Source organism: Lepidochelys kempii, chromosome 3 (genome assembly GCF_965140265.1).
Source record: "Lepidochelys kempii isolate rLepKem1 chromosome 3, rLepKem1.hap2, whole genome shotgun sequence".
NCBI lineage: Eukaryota > Metazoa > Chordata > Testudines > Cheloniidae > Lepidochelys > Lepidochelys kempii.
Window position 1 is genome coordinate 167,536,385 of NC_133258.1, and position 16,006 is coordinate 167,552,390.

A 16,006-nucleotide genomic window follows, 5' to 3' on the forward strand; every position below is an offset into this window, starting at 1 on the left:
ATTCAGTTAATCTCTACAAGCTATTGGCAACCCAGAGCAACTAATCAACTGTAAGCTGTGCAGCAATATGGCTATATAATTGACCAACTCTAATTTGAATTAGGCATGTCATAGCCATTCTGTAAATTCATCGCTTTAATGTACATGTTAGCAAAGAAGGCTTATGTGAATAGGGAAATCACAGGATTTACCCACTTTTAAAGTTCTGAGCATAAAATCTCCTGGTAAATGGAATCATGCACTCCTGACGAACACAAATAGTGTATAACATGAATAAATCATAATACTAGCATATACTTATCCCTTCCCTTCTCAGGTACGTCTCCCATAATCACTGAATCTAATGTAACAATCAGTTTGCCCTCAGAACTACCATTGACACAGATATGGAACTTTACAGATTGCGGTTGCTGTTGTGGTTACTGCAGCTTTAAGGTTTGGAAAACTGTGTTTAGCAGAGTTTGAAAGAACCTTGTCAGCTGGAGTTGTAGCCGGAATCTGAATTTAAGAATGAGGCCGGGCTGGATGTAGCGTCATGACAAGGATCCTCTCACTGAGCTAATTTGATTATTTTTGTTGCAAGTTTATTTTTTGGCTATTCTGATTTACCTGCAATAATTTTAGTTATCGGGCCAGATTTGGGTGTTTTTTGCAGGGGGCAGCATGTAACAAATGATTGCAGTAAAAGAGCAATTATTGGGGAAAACTCTTAAGTTTTTAGAGCCAATCTCTGCTCTGATACTCCACTGTCAACCTGGAGAAGCTCCACTGAAATAATCGGAGTTATACCACTGTATAACTGTATACCACTACTCTCCAGAGTAACTGAGAGCAGAATTTGGTCCATGGACCTTATTCTTATTGCTCTGATGACATTACTTGTGGTTCTGATTAACTGAAAATGTTCTGCTTCATGACTGCATTGATTTGAATGACAAAATAAACTTCTCAAGGAAATATGTATATTGTCTTAATGCCACTAGCTGACTTCCTGCAGGAGCAATTGCTGTATCAGTGCTGAAAGGGCAAAAGCAGCAAATTTGTTAAATCTGAGGCTTTAGTTTTTATTTTCATTTGGGGCCTGCTCCTGTTCCCACTGAAATCAATGAATCTAGTATTAAGTAAACAAATGCCAGATGAAGAGAGAACTTTGCCATAGAAGCTATTACACAATTCAGTCACTGGCCTTGATTTTGCCTTCTGTTGAACTGGGAAGAGGAACATAGAGGAATCCTCTCCTCCCCCACCCCCACCCCACCTCAATAAATAGAAAAGGATCTCTTCTCCAAGCGATAGGAGAGAATACTGGTGAATACGCCAGTCTGTGCACCACATCTCCTTATAGATGCAGTTGGACGGCAAGAGGACTTATTCCGCTGCAATCAGCAACACACATTATCTGGGAGTACGCACTGTTCCTTATTAGAGCAGCAGCAAAGAACATCCTACCCTGTGTCCCTTGGACCTGCTCTCTGGACTCCTGGCTGGCAAGATAACTGCAGCAGAGTGTCCATCTGCCAGCATCCCCTGTTTTCCCTTGTAATACTGGCCTGGATAGGATTTATCTCCAAGTCACAGATAAGTAGAGGTATAATTTATACGTTGGGTGCCAAGGCTACTTTCTCAGATCTTGGCAAAGCATGATACGTGATTTATCACACTGCAGAAGAATGAGTAGCTTATGTGGGCTGCTATTTTATCTGTATAAATCTAAAAGAATTAATATATCAAATTACATCTTCAGTGAGAACATACGGTGATAGCTGTTGTCCGAGGAGAAGAGCTAATTGAGCGTATTAAATTTTGCATTACTTCAGAAAACTGCTGTTAGAGTGATACTTAAAGTGCTTAGAAAGGGAAACATCTGCTAGAAGACTGGATTCAGTTACCCTGTTTTCTTCAGTTTAGAGTATTTTTTTATTGATCTGAGGCAGCAAATCAGATGAGATGGCAAAGAGTATTTATTTGAGTAGATAAATGGTTGGTTGCTTTATAATCTATTTCATAACAGGTATCAGATTAGAATTTAAGATGGACTGGTACTAGATGCCAAAAGTAGTTCTGACCCCAGATACGGATTGGACATTTGTATTTTTTTTTTTCAAAATAGGGAAAAAGCTTCTGGAGTTGACTTGCTTTATACCAGTATCACTGAAACAAAGGTAAATAGATCCATTAATTTGAGATGACTTCTTAATTTGACACTCATCCCCAAATTACAATGCTTAATGAAATATTAGTTTACTGACAAATTTCCTTTATTTTTGTTTCCCTTTGTTACAGATCAGTGTAAAACAATGTGTATCTTTTCCTGGACACATTAGCCTTTTATCAGTTTTCAACCCATCTCTACATTTACTTCCTATGTATTTGCTGGGTTTTTTTTCTTGATCTCTCTTTTCCACCTCTGTATTATGGGCATAGTTGGTGGCTATGTTCTATCTGGATGCTGGAAAACTGGAATCTCAGAGCTCTGACCAAAAACAAGCTTCATGGATCTTAGATCTCCAGCTGTTCCCTTACTAAAAGCCCTAGTGGTAACCAGAAGGCTTAGATTTTAATTACAGTTTGTGAGTATAATGTTATCTCATAACTTGGCTGCAAAACATAGTAATCTGTAGGAAAGGTCATGTTCAATTAACATGAAATTCTGTTAATTAACAGAAAATCAGAAAATTAAAAATGATGAGGTGAACAGTTCTAATCATGGTATTGTTTACAATCAGGATTATCATGACACTTCAGATACCTAGAGCAATGCAGTGGTGAAACTGAATCTAGAATTACATTAAAATAAATGGGGCAAGATTGGTTTCAATGAATATTGCCTCACTTATGCCAGTGGTGAATTTGGCCATCTGTCTGCAATTTTGCACAAATAACTCATTTACTTTTATCTAGCTTTATTCCAGTCCTTATAATGATTTACTCTTTGGCCTCCACATCTCACTCCACTTATATTAAACCTCAAAATTGCCATAAACCTCCCAATAACCCTTAAACATGACAGGCAGGATTTTCAGAAGTGGTGCTTTGGCCAGTTGAAATCAAGGGGACCCAGTGTTAGGCTAACGCTAAGCCCTCTTTTAAAAAATTTTGCCCTCTACCCCTGGTTCACACTTGGTTCCCAACCACAGTGTTTATAATAAGAGTGAAACATATTCCTGCATTTTATGCATGAAGAAGGCCATACGCAATGTCCTGAAGAGTAGAATGTGACTGTGTAAATTTAACCTGTACCTGCTATCCTTAATGAAGGCTCCAGGAGATATAAATTGAAAACTATTTCCAATCTTCCCTAAAATTACTCATCCTCCATCATGCCCTGAGGGAATTATAAAGTGTGTTCACTTTTCAGTTGTGGTGTGTAAAAAATGTGATTTAAAATTATTTACATAAAATTATACTTTCTTCAGCTAGAGCCCGGTTCTTCAGTGATTTCAGACCTATGTGAGCTGAACTATGGATGACAAAATATGCCTCTCCCATACAAATTAACAGCAATAATTAATAATAAATGGTTTGAAAACTGAATTAACCCTCCCTTTACCCATGTGAGCTAGGGATGACTTGTTATCCCTATTTTACAGATTTGGGAAGTCAAGACACAAGACCTTGCATGACTCACCCAAGGTCTTGCAAGCAGTCTGTTGCAAAGCCAGAGCTAGAATGCATATCTCTTGAATCCCAGTCCGGTGCATCAATCCAAGATTAATCTGTGTTTTCATGAGCTGTGTGTGTGTGTGTGTGATGTGAGGAACTCTCAACCAGTATGTGACACAACAGAAAAGGGAGAGAAGACTGAAGCCAAAACATGCACGATACAAAGCAGTGATGCACAACTGGAAAATCAGGTGCTCCATGTGTAGAGTACCTAATGAGTAGCTTTAATTTGAGGCATATGACTACCAAAATGTTATTTGGCAGCATTTTGAGAACAATCTTTTCGCTAACTCTTCTTGGCCTGAAAAGCATGGGTCACAAATATACTCCTCTTCAGCAACCAGGCTTGCTTGTCTTTATGCTACTCAAAAAGTGCAGTTTGCTTCAAGTGCAGTTTAAGCTGAAAAATGACTTTGCAAAACTGACATCACAGGGCTCCATGTTACTTGTACATGCAGCGGATCTTATCAGGAGACTTTGAGAGACAAAGCAAAGACTTGTTTCCTCTGAATGCCAGTGCTATACGTCAGAGGAGACTAAAGCTGGACTTTCTTTCTTTCTCATGAATCACCAATAACAAAAATAAAAGTTCTGCTGGCCATATTCTGCTGTGAAGAACAACTGTGCACCCTTATCACCCTCAGTGTGTTTGCATGGCGGGATCTCACTCGAACTGGGTAAACCGTTCTATTGATGATACATTAGAAGGAATGGAGTCTGGCTTGCTCTTCCTTCGTTGTGTTGGCTCTGCATGGCAAACAGGACTAAAACAGAGTAAAAAATCCTTATTTTTACTCCCCCCATCTTGGTTACTCAGGTCTGTTCCTAGCCTCTGAAAGCACCCAAGAAACAGATCTGATGAAAGATGAGGTGCAGTTTTTACATAGCTGCTTAACAGTGTGGAGCAACACTTCACAGAAATATGTCCAGTCACTGTTTCACAGGGGACTGCTGGTATTGAGAAACTTGTTCTACACTCGCATCTTCCTTACGGGTGTTCCCTAAAGGGCTCCTTTGCAGTACAGAAATTGGTAATTCTTGGTGATGATGTGCAGCACCATTTCCAGCTCTAATGAACTGAAACTTATTTCTTCTTTGGCAGATGGAGCTCAATGTGTGTCTCTTAACCTGTCCCTCAAATGTGTATATGAGTAGTAATCCTGAGAGAATTAGAAGCATCAAGTGGGAGTATATTGAGTTGAGGCATTTCTCTTGTGTGACCTCTTGAAGCTAACCTGTTGCTGTCTGCTGTGTGATGGAATAGGTTGTTTCTGTGTTGATAAGAGCAGCATTAAAATAGACAATAACTGTAAAGCATTATTCTACTCTGGAAAGTGGCAATCTAAAAATGGCACATTCATAGCCAAGAGATGTATTCTTTGTGTGTATTCATATCTTCAATGCTGACTTCAGTGATAAAATTAAGTCTTTACTGCTTCCAACAGAGGCAGCACAGCTAAGATAGAGCAAACTGGGTTCTGTTTCTTTTAGTGCAAGAGAGGGCCACATCTGGGTAGGGAAATTGTATGCAGGGCCATGAATGTAGGGCTGGGGCAGGGGGCTGGGGTGCAGGGTGTGGGAGGGGGTGCAGTGTGCAGGAAGGGGCTCAGGGCAAGGGGTTGGGGCAGAGGAGAGGTACGGGGTGTACCAGGGGGCTCGGGGCAGGGGGTTGGGGTGCAGGAGGGGTGTGGAGTGTGGCAGGGGGTTGGGGTGCAGGCAGGGGGCTCAGGAAAGGAAGTTGGGGTGCGGGGTGCAGGAAGGGTTTGGGGTGCAGGCTCCAGCCCGGCACTGCTTACCTGGAGCGGCTTCGGGGTGGCAGTGGCATGCACCTGGGCCAGGGCAGGCTTCCTGCCTGCCCTGGCCCCAGCCCCAGCCGCAGCCCTGGCCCCGGCCCCGGCCCCGGCCCCGTGCCGCTAGCAGAAGCGTCCGGCACCATGTCCCTGCTGCCCCTGGGGGAGGGTGGGCAGAGGGCTCTGCACGCTGCCCTTGCCTGTGGGTACCTCCCCCGAAGCTCCCATTGGCTGCGGTTCCCCATTCCCAGCCAATGGGAGCTTTGGGGGAGGTACCCACAGGCAAGGGTGCCCACCCTCCCCTAGGGGCTGCAGGGACATGGTGCCATAGGCTTCTGGTAGCGGCGCGGGGCCTGTGGTGCCACGGGGGAGGGGCAATCCCGCAGGCTGGATCCAAAGCCCTGAGGGACCAAATTCAGCACACGGGCCATAGTTTGCCCACCCCTGTTTTAGTGCATCAACATAAAATTTTTACTAATTTCAGATCACTTGCACACCTGAAAATCCATAATGACAGTCAACTCCAAAGCCTAATTGGGAGCAATGAAGTGTTAATCTTTTTGGGTGGTTTCTTTTAATTTCTTTTATTTAAAAAAAGAAAAAAAGTTAAATGCAAAATATGCTAACACAACAGCTTTTATATTAAAACATATGTCAGAAAAAGCAAAAATTAAGGTTTTTATAGTAACATTTAAGTACTCTACTTTGCCAGTTACTATATAGGATGTTAAACATGTAACTAAATATGCATGTTTGTTCAATGTGAGCAAACTAGTATTAGCACAAAAACATTAACTAGAGCTGGTCAGAAAAACTATGAAGGAACTAGGGCTGTCAAGTGATTAACAAATTAATCATGATTAATCTCACGATTAAAAAAATTAATCTTGATTAATCACACAATTAATCACGCTGTTAATAACAACAGAATACCATTTATTTAAATATTTTTGGATGTTTTCTACATTTTCAAATATATTGATTTCAATTACAACACAATACAAAGTGTACAATGCTCAATTTATAATTATTTTTTATTACAAATATTTGCACTGTAAAAAACAAAATTAATATTTTTTTCAATTCCCCTAATACAAGTACTGTCGTGCAATCTCTTTATCATGAAAGTTGAACTTACAAATGTAGAATTATGTACAAAAAATTACTGCATTCAAAAATAAAACAATGTAAAACTTTACAGCCTACCAGTCCACTCAGACTTACTTCAGCCAATCGCTCAGACAAACAAGTTTGGTTACAATTTGTAGGAAATAATGCTGCCTGCTTCTTTTTTACAATATCACCTGAAAGTGAGAACAGGCGTTCTCATGGCACTGTTGTAGCCAGCGTCACAAGATATTTATGTGCCAGATTCACTAAAGATTCATATGTCCCTTCATGCTTCAACTACCATTCCAAAGGACATGCGTCCATGCTGATGATGGATTCTGCTCGATAACAATCCAAAGCAGAGTGGACCGACGCATGTTCATTTTCATCATTTGAGTCAGATGCCATCAGCAGAAGGTTGCTTTTCTTGTTTGGTGGTTCAGGTTTCTGTAGTTTCCGCATCTGAGTGTTGCTCTTTTAAGACTTCTGAAAGCATGCTCCACGCCTCATCCCTCTCAGATTTTGGAAGGCACTTCAGATTATTAAACCTTGGGTTGAGTGCTGTAGCTATTTTTAGAAATCTCACATTGGTACCTTCTTTGCGGCTTGTCAAATCTGCTGTGAAAGTGTTCTTAAAATGAGCATGTGCTGGGTCATCATCCAAGACTGCTATCACATGAAATATATGGCAGAATGCGGGTAAAACAGAGCAGGAGACATAAAATACTTCCCCAAGCAGTTCAGTCACAAATTTAATTAACACGTTATTTTTTTAATGAGCATCATCAGCATGGAAGCATGTCCTCTGGAATGGTGGCTGAAGCACGAAGGGGCATACGAATGGTTAGCATATCTGGCACGTAAATACTTTGCAACACCGGCTACAAATGTGCCATGAGAACGCCTGTTCTCACTTTCAGGTGACATTGTAAATAAGAAGCTGGCAGCATTATCTCCCGTAAATGTAAACAAACTTGTTTTTCTTAGCAATTGGCTGAACAAGAAATAGGACTGAGTGGACTTGTAGGTTCTAAAGTTTTACATTTGTTTTGTTTTTGAGTGCAGTTATTTAACAAAAAATCTACATTTGTAAGTTACACTTTCGTGATAAAGAGATTGCACTACAGTACTTATGAGGTGAATTGAAAAATACTATTTCTTTTATCATTTTACAGTGCAAATATTTTAATAAAAATAATAATATAAAGTGAGCACTGTACACTTTGTATTCAGTGTTGTAATAGAAATCAATTTATTTGAAAATGTAGAAAAACATAAAAAATATTTAATACACTTCAATTGGTATTCTATTGTTTAACAGTGCGATTAATCGCAATTAATTCTTTTTTTTAGTTAATTGTGTGAGTTAACTGCGATTAATCGATAGCCCTAGAAGGAACTATCCATGGGAGAATGCAGTTCAGTTTATACTGCTTGGAAAATTTGTGGTGTTTTAACAGAAGTTTCATTTCAGAGAAATGATAAGGGGAAGAACCAAACACTTTTAGAATGAAATGTTTTGATTTTTGTTTTGAAATTACTTCGTTCCTTTTTTTAAATTTTGTATTATAAAGTCGAATTTGGATCACTTTTTACTGATCCAATTTTTTTTTTTTTTTTGGCATTTTCCTTCACAGACAACACTGAAATTTTTTGTTGTTTGTTCCAAGTTGGAATGAAACCAAATTTCAAAATCTCAGTCCTTTGTGAAACAGAATTTCCATCCGCAGCACAGCTCTAATGTTAGCACTTTGGAACTGTTTTTCGGCGATGATCTGTAACTTGTAGGCTCAATTTTGCACAAACAGTGTTAGCCTGAATCAGATTGCATATGCAGTAAGTCTGTTTTAAGCTTCTATTTGTTTGTACTTGCAACTTAAATAGCTAATATCTAAACCCTACCAGTTGTCTGCATTTTATTGTGGGCACAGAATTGAAGGCCCAATATATTTGTGTATGAAAAGCTATGCCTGCAAACCTGAGGCCCAGCTGTAAATCAGGCCCTGAGTAATAACAAGGCATATTAATGTTACATTAATGATTTTTGCATGTCGTATTATTACATAAAAAATCATAGGTGTGTTGGGGGAAACACAGTGCTATGTCTTGACATTAGAGGACAGATATTTAAAGGAGGGCAAAACCTGCATGTGAATACTCAAATGGGCATTTAAGACTTCAAAGTAGGGAACTGGGTTTGCAAATGATTGGTTAGATTTGCCCTTCCCGGATTTTCATGTATATGTATATTGTGTGTTGCCGTTCTATTGGGGTTACGGATATTTCTGCAGGGCTACCTACCACATCCTCTATTTTGGACATTAGGTCCTACATGCCTTCTTGTCCTTAAACCTTTGAATTTCAAGCAACGGATCATACTCCTTCTGTCAATGAAGTAGAGCTAAGAATGGCACAAATGGGAAAGGTGGGCTTACCTGTCCATCTGGGGAACAAGTCGCATGTGTGATTTTTGAAGGCTGATATGTGATTTGATTCCTGGTTAGAACTAGTAAATATGATGGGAACACATCACTTTAGGCCCTTTTTCTAAATCTCTACAAATTATTCTGTTTTATAGAAATATCACTGTCCCCTTTGGACATGTTTGTGAGCACAATTAGCAGAAGCACTTGAAGTCGACTTTTATTGTTAAAGCATCTAGCGGTGTCATTTTTTTCAAAATAGGTAACTATAATCATGACAAATTCATGAAATAAAGAGAAAAATACATTGCTTCAGTCCTCAAAGGACTTATGTTAACATGTAAATCATATGTTATTAGCTAAATTAAATTGTTCCACTACATTAAACAAGCCTGAACTAGAACATTGAGGCAAATTATATGTAAGCATGACTGAACAACTATCGGTAAAACCTGGTGACCAGAATTATGCAACTATGCATTTCCAGTAACATTTATTAAAACAAACAGCTTAAAACTTGTTTGGAGAGCTTACTTAAATCTTTTTAGTCAGAGGCAGTTCCTGTGTCTGGTAAATCAGATATATGAGCTCACTCAAAATGTGTTTGGTTTTTGTTTTCTTTTAATTTGCTTTCTGTAAACTTATGGTGTAAATCTGGATGATAATGATGATACTCAGCATTATGTAGTGCACGCTTTAGATCTGAGATTTTGAAGCCCAGTGGGAGCTTTATCATATCTACTGCAAAGATGTGTCATGAAGAATATTTACCGAAGTTTTCAAAAGTGACTTGTAATTTGGGGGGCCTTAATTTTTGGGTGCCCAAGTTCAGATATTTTAAAGGGGCCTGATTTTCAGAGGGTGGGTTCTCGGCACTTTCGGACAGTCTGGTTCCTTTGAGGTGTTGCGATGGACATCCCAATACAGAGGAATCCAAAATCCTTAGACATTTTTAGCCTTTGTAGTTAATCGTCGTGCCACATCTGAGGTAGATACGGTAAGTATTATCCCCATCTTCCAGAAGGGGGAACTGAGAGCTTGTCTACACTGCGATGTTGTCAACAAAAATTTTGTCTTTCACAGGGACTTAAAAAAGCCCCCCCCCCGTGAAAGACAAAAGTTTTGCCAACACAAGTGGCAGTGTGACCATAGCTTTGTTGGCAGGAGCATGCTCCTGCCGACAAAGCTAACGCCACTTGTGGGGCTGGAAGTATTTTGTCAGCAAAAGTGCCGACAAAATACCGACAGAGAGCATTTGCACATGCTGACTTTTAGCAACAAGGCTGTGTCGACACAGCCTTGTCACTAAAAGCTGCGTAGTGTAGTCAAGCCCTAAGGGTGAGAGGTGAAGCAACTTGCCCAAGGCTACACAGTGAGTCAGTGGCGGGACTTGGATTAGAAATAAGGAGCTCTTGTCTCCAAACACTGAGCTCATTCCACTACATATGGTGTGTCTCAAATCTATCTGATATATAAGCACAATAATAAAAAGCTTAGACTGGTCTTTGTTTGCAGATGACGACAGTTCTGTTCATTTATTGGACCATAATTTCAGCCAGCCTCAAAGTAACATCTAAATATCCACAACCAATATCATCACAAAATTGGGCTTGCAAATGAGACTTCCCTATTCACATAAAATGCCTTTTTCATATGTACAATAATGCCCCACTTAATGTCCTCTCGCTTAACATTGTTTCAATCTTACGTTCCTGATCAATTACAAAACATGCTCCTTTTAAAGTTGTGCAATGCTTCGCTATAACGTTGTTTGGCCGCCTGCTTTGTCCACAGCTGGCAGCCCCCAATCAGCTCCTCTACGCCCCGCCCCCCCCAGTGTCTCCCACCCGCCAGCAGACCCCACAGATCAGCGCCCTCCTGCTCCTCCCCCCGCCTCCTACCCGCGGCAATCAGCTGGTTTGCAGTGTTAAAGAGGCAGGTGGGGAGGGGGAGCCTGCGCGCTGTGTCCTCGCTCCTCCCCCCTCCCTCCTGAATGCCACAAGCCAGCTGATTGCCCCGGGCAGGAGGCAGGGGAGGGAGGGGGAAAGAGCAAGGATGCAGCATGCGGAGTAAAGGGGGAGGAGTGGGGGAAGAAGAGGTGGGTTAAGGGTGGGGACTTGAAGGAAGGGGTGGAGTTGGCGGGCCGAGGGTTGACCCTCCCGCCCCTGGTGCTTGCAGAGGGGGGGAAGCTGCTGCTGCTGCGCAACGTGCTTCTCCTAGCCTACAGCACCTTCAGCCTCCTTGCCTGCCTCACTGTCTCCAGTGCCAGTGGGCTGTGCCTGTGTGGGGTAAGGCGGGGGACCCTCCCAACTATAGTACTGTACTGTACGGCAAAAAAAACAATTTCCCTGGAACCTAACCTGCCCCCCCATTTACATTCATTCTTATGGGGAAATTGGATGTGCTTAACATCGTTTCTCTTAAAGTCGCATTTTTCAGGAACATAACTACAACGTTAAGCGAGGAGTTACTATATAGATTAAACCTATGAACGTATAGCAAAGCGTAGACATTGCTATATATCTGATCAACTCTAACGTGCATTATGCATATTTCAAATGGTCTGAAATGAGAAATTCAAAGAGAAACCCAAGGCATGTGAAAGTGAATCGAAACAGAAGAGAAGGTTTGCATGTCCCCCTGAAAACACAGGCCACTGACATTCATACGCTTCACTGTAATGTCGCTTTATAGGCATGTGTCAGTGGCCAGTTTGCATGCCTAGGTTATGAACACTGTTGATAGAAAACATTAAATAATGTAATAATGAATTCTAATAGCCTGCTCTGCTTTATTCTTTTAGGGAATCAGTAGCCTGTTCAGTTCACTGAAAGTAGTCCGACTTCTTCGGCTGGGTCGTGTGGCTCGGAAGTTGGATCATTACATTGAGTATGGAGCAGCTGTCTTGGTTCTGCTGGTGTGTGTGTTTGGTCTTGCCGCTCACTGGTTGGCTTGCATTTGGTACAGCATAGGAGATTATGAAGTTATTAATGAGGATACAAACACAATCCGAACGGAAAGTTGGCTCTATCAGCTGGGGGAGTCCATAGGAACGCCTTATCGGTTTAACTCGACAGGTTCAGGGAAATGGGAAGGGGGGCCAAGCAAGGATTCTGTTTATATCTCCTCGTTGTACTTCACAATGACTAGCCTCACCAGTGTTGGATTTGGGAACATTGCCCCCACTACGGATGGCGAGAAGATCTTTGCGGTCGCTATGATGATGATTGGCTGTAAGTACCAGAGATTTCATTTTTTTCATAGATAACAGGTATAAAGTCTTCCTGTGCAAGTTAACCTTTATAAAAATTTCTTACGCAGTATCTTAAGGGTTTCTAACCAATCTTTAAAACTCAGTTTTGTGACAACATTTAGACATCATTACATAAAATATTATGATTTTTCTGGTATGATATTTTAAAATCAAGGGTGAGAAATCTTGCATTAATGTTGCATGATATTAGAATGACTGTTTCTGTAACAAAATATAGTTGAATTTCTGCTTACATTTAAACAATTAGAACATGCAAGTTCTGGGTAATTAAAGACCATATATATGCAATCAAACAAGAATGAAATGTATTAATGTTTGTTTGAAACTAAGTACCTAATCCTGAAGATGTTTACTTGTCTGAACAACTGTATGCTGTGAAGTCAATAGGACTATTCATGTATGTAACGTTACTTGTGTGTATAAATGTTTGCATAATTGGGAACTAAGTGAGTAATTCAAAAAATCTCATCTTTCAATTCACTACTTTCTGGATTTTACAGTATCTAAATTTATATGTACAGTTCTTATATTCAGAGATGGAAATGCTTCCCTTACTATATTACACAAATCAAGAGTCAAGCTGCCAGAATAGAACCTAGAATATTTTGTTATAGAGGACGCTGGTAGTGACACATATGTTCAGGTTTCCTAAACTTTCCCATATGAAAGAATCTTGCAATTTTTTTTTTTTGAGGAGCTCTAACATCTATAGTATTTGCAGTAGGGCTTTGAAATTCAACAGCGAGAGATCTAGGGGCCAGATAAGTGCCTTTTCTTTGTTACGTGAAATTCCATTAATCTTTAATTGAGTTATAAACTGTTGAAAATTGCCTGTCTGTTGTCAGCAAAATGTTGGTAGCATGTCAGACTGGTATCTTGAATACTAACATTCTAAGGAGAGAGACTGGTGCTGCTGCCAAAACAATAGCAGTAAGTACAGCGAACCTTGGGAGCAGACAGTCTCTCTGTGATGGTGGGAGAGAGCTGGGTTGAAATCCTCTTACAACCTACCTTGGACTCATCATGTGGCTGCAGTGGTCTTTCTCCCTACCCTCGGGGAGCATCACACTGGATAGGAGCTCCTGGGCAGAGGAGAGAGACAGTTGGGCCTGGCTCCTTCCAGACCCAGTACATGGTGGAGTAGTCTAGTCCATGCTCCGATAACAGCCTCCTTCTGTAATCAGCCCTGTAGCGAAAGTCTGTGCTGAAACTTCAGGGTTCAAACCCTGATGATGATTGATGGGGGGAAGGAGAAGGGAATGGGTTTGTGACAACTAACACAATAGAATTTTCACCCTTTTTCCTTTTATAAAAACAAACCATAGGAAATTACTTAACATGCTCTTAATGTTTTGTGTGTGTTTTGTTTTTAAGTTGCAAAGTCAAGCACCCAAGTTGCCTGTGCAACCTGAATTCAACCCCCTTGTGCATCATGATCTAGTTTTTAATTGCATGATCACATCCTCTTTCATTGCAGAGGACCCCTACCTCATTCAAGATGGACCCGCTCTTGGGGTGAAGCAGGGCTGTGTAGCGAACGATGCTGTTTTTCGGTCCCCTGCCTCATTTGTTCCAGAAGTAGGAAGCTGCGAAGTAAATGAAGGAAAAAGGATGATCTCATGGCTAAGGCAGTCGAACACCACACCAGAGAATTCAGTTCTATCCCTGCCTGTGTCGCAGAGCTTCTACGTGATGTTGAGCAATTCACTTAAGCCAAAATTTTGTCAAGTGAACACTAATTTGTTCCTTATTTTATGGGCACCCAGACAGAGACACCTGAGGTCTGATTTGCAGAACTGCAGATCACTCATACCTACAACTGGGGTCAACAGGAGCTGTGGATGCTCAGCACCTCCAGAAGTGTGATGTGGAGGGATGAGCTCAGAGTTGGGAGTCAAGAGGTCATGAATTCTAATCCTGATTCTGTCACTGATTCACCAAAGCCTAAGTCTTGCTTGTCTCAGTTTTTCCATCTGTAAAATAAAGAGAATAGTATGTGGAGATTAATATTTGAGTCACTTGGTTATAACAGTAATGGGTGCCCTAGAAATGACAATGAGGAAGCAAATAATTCCATATTCAGAGCAAGGTTTTGACAGTGAGCAGTAAATAAGACCAGGGCTATGCACTGAATGACGATAAAAAGAAATATTGAACACTTATATTCCTTAACCACTGTCCATCTTGAATACAGAATGAGTCAGGTCTCCTGTGGGGAAACAATAGTAGGTGATCATGTAATTAGACTGTATCATTGTGTGTGCATGCGTATGCATGCAAGGGGGCACAATTAAGGATGCACAGGCAACCTTAATTCTGGCCTTTCCTGACGTTTAAGTGCTTGACATTGCAATCTAAGTACTCTTTGGTTATTGTGGTTATTTATGTGTACAGGACACTCTGTATAGATCATGTGATGTGCTTTAGGTGAAAACAGTGATGGGCCAAATTCTCGGCTGGTGAAAATCAACATAACTCTATTGATGTCAATGGAACGACACCAGCTAAGGAGCTGGCCCTGTATGTTTACAGATGCCCAACTAAATCCTACTTTAAATGAAAAAGTCTGACTTACCCTCCAATGGGACTGCTTGATTGAGGAAATGGGACAACTCATGGGAGAAAATAACTGAAGGTTTCACAATCGAGCTTTTTATGTGATATCTGTATTGCATTTATTATATTACATCTCTACTGGCTTTCTAATCTCACAGTGCTTAATAACATGAGATGTGAACAAAAAATTGGAGCAAAGCTTGAACCAATCACACAATCTACTGTTGGAAAATGAGTCTGGCACAGATTGGAAAGAATATGTCTAGGTCACCTGAAATCAGTATGACAGACCAAGCAAATGGAAACCTGGTGCTCTCTCTTAATCAGAGACTATATGATAAATGACTTCAAACATTTTCTAAATCTTTGAAAAAATGGCCAAAACAAACACTTCAATAGGCTTCATGTGTAAATTGATTTGAATCAAAGTGCATGACTTGCAGAGATAAAAGAGAATTAGGTGATAATGTAAAAGACCTCAAGAAATAAATTATGGAAAGAATTATCTTGACTTTTGAGACATTTTTATTACAGTAGTGTCCAAGAGGACAGAAGAGTGAAAAGTTAGTGGATATTCTGTGAACAATGGAAGGAAGAAATATTTTCTGGACAAATGGACTTTGGACCAGATCCTGCAGGCTGCAGCACATCCCCTGAGATGTGGTGAACACCCAGAAGTACCATGATTTTAAAAAGAGTTAAGCGTGTGCTCAGCGTGTTACTGGATCATGTGTTAATGCAAAGGACAATACCTTAAATTCAGAATAAGCAAATATGCCTAATACTACCTTCTTTTTCCTTCCCAGGACTATGGGAAAAAACATGTGTACTCTGACTACTCAGAATAATGTTCTAATGGCTAAATGTTCTCTAAATGCTTCCGGGATCATCCTCAAAAATCTAATAATCCAAGGCCTTCTAGTTTCTTCTGGTAAAGGAAACAAAGGGCCTGCCTGACTCCTTGCTTATCCCAAAACTCCAGTTGAAGTCAAGGAGTTGCAAGGAATGCAGGATCAGGCCCAGAATTTCCTCCTCCTATGATGTTCTTCCCACTCCCCTTCCAAATGACATGTCTTTCAGAGCTGCATGAATTAGTCTTCTTGTTGTTGGCATGGAGGATCACCTTGTGGCCAGCCTCTGATGGATTTTATGGTATTGAGGGGCAATTCTTACGATACAAATGTTATTGC

General features: G+C 40.6%; 1 protein-coding gene across 1 annotated transcript in view; it reads left to right on the top strand.

Annotated features, from left to right (window-relative positions):
* KCNH1 (potassium voltage-gated channel subfamily H member 1) overlaps positions 1-16,006 on the top strand; it is a 312,972-nt gene that overhangs the window by 64,769 nt on the left and 232,197 nt on the right. The window contains exon 7 of the mRNA XM_073335290.1: positions 11,790-12,219. Coding sequence (XP_073191391.1) covers positions 11,790-12,219 — 430 coding nt within the window. The remainder of the gene's footprint in view (positions 1-11,789; positions 12,220-16,006) is intronic.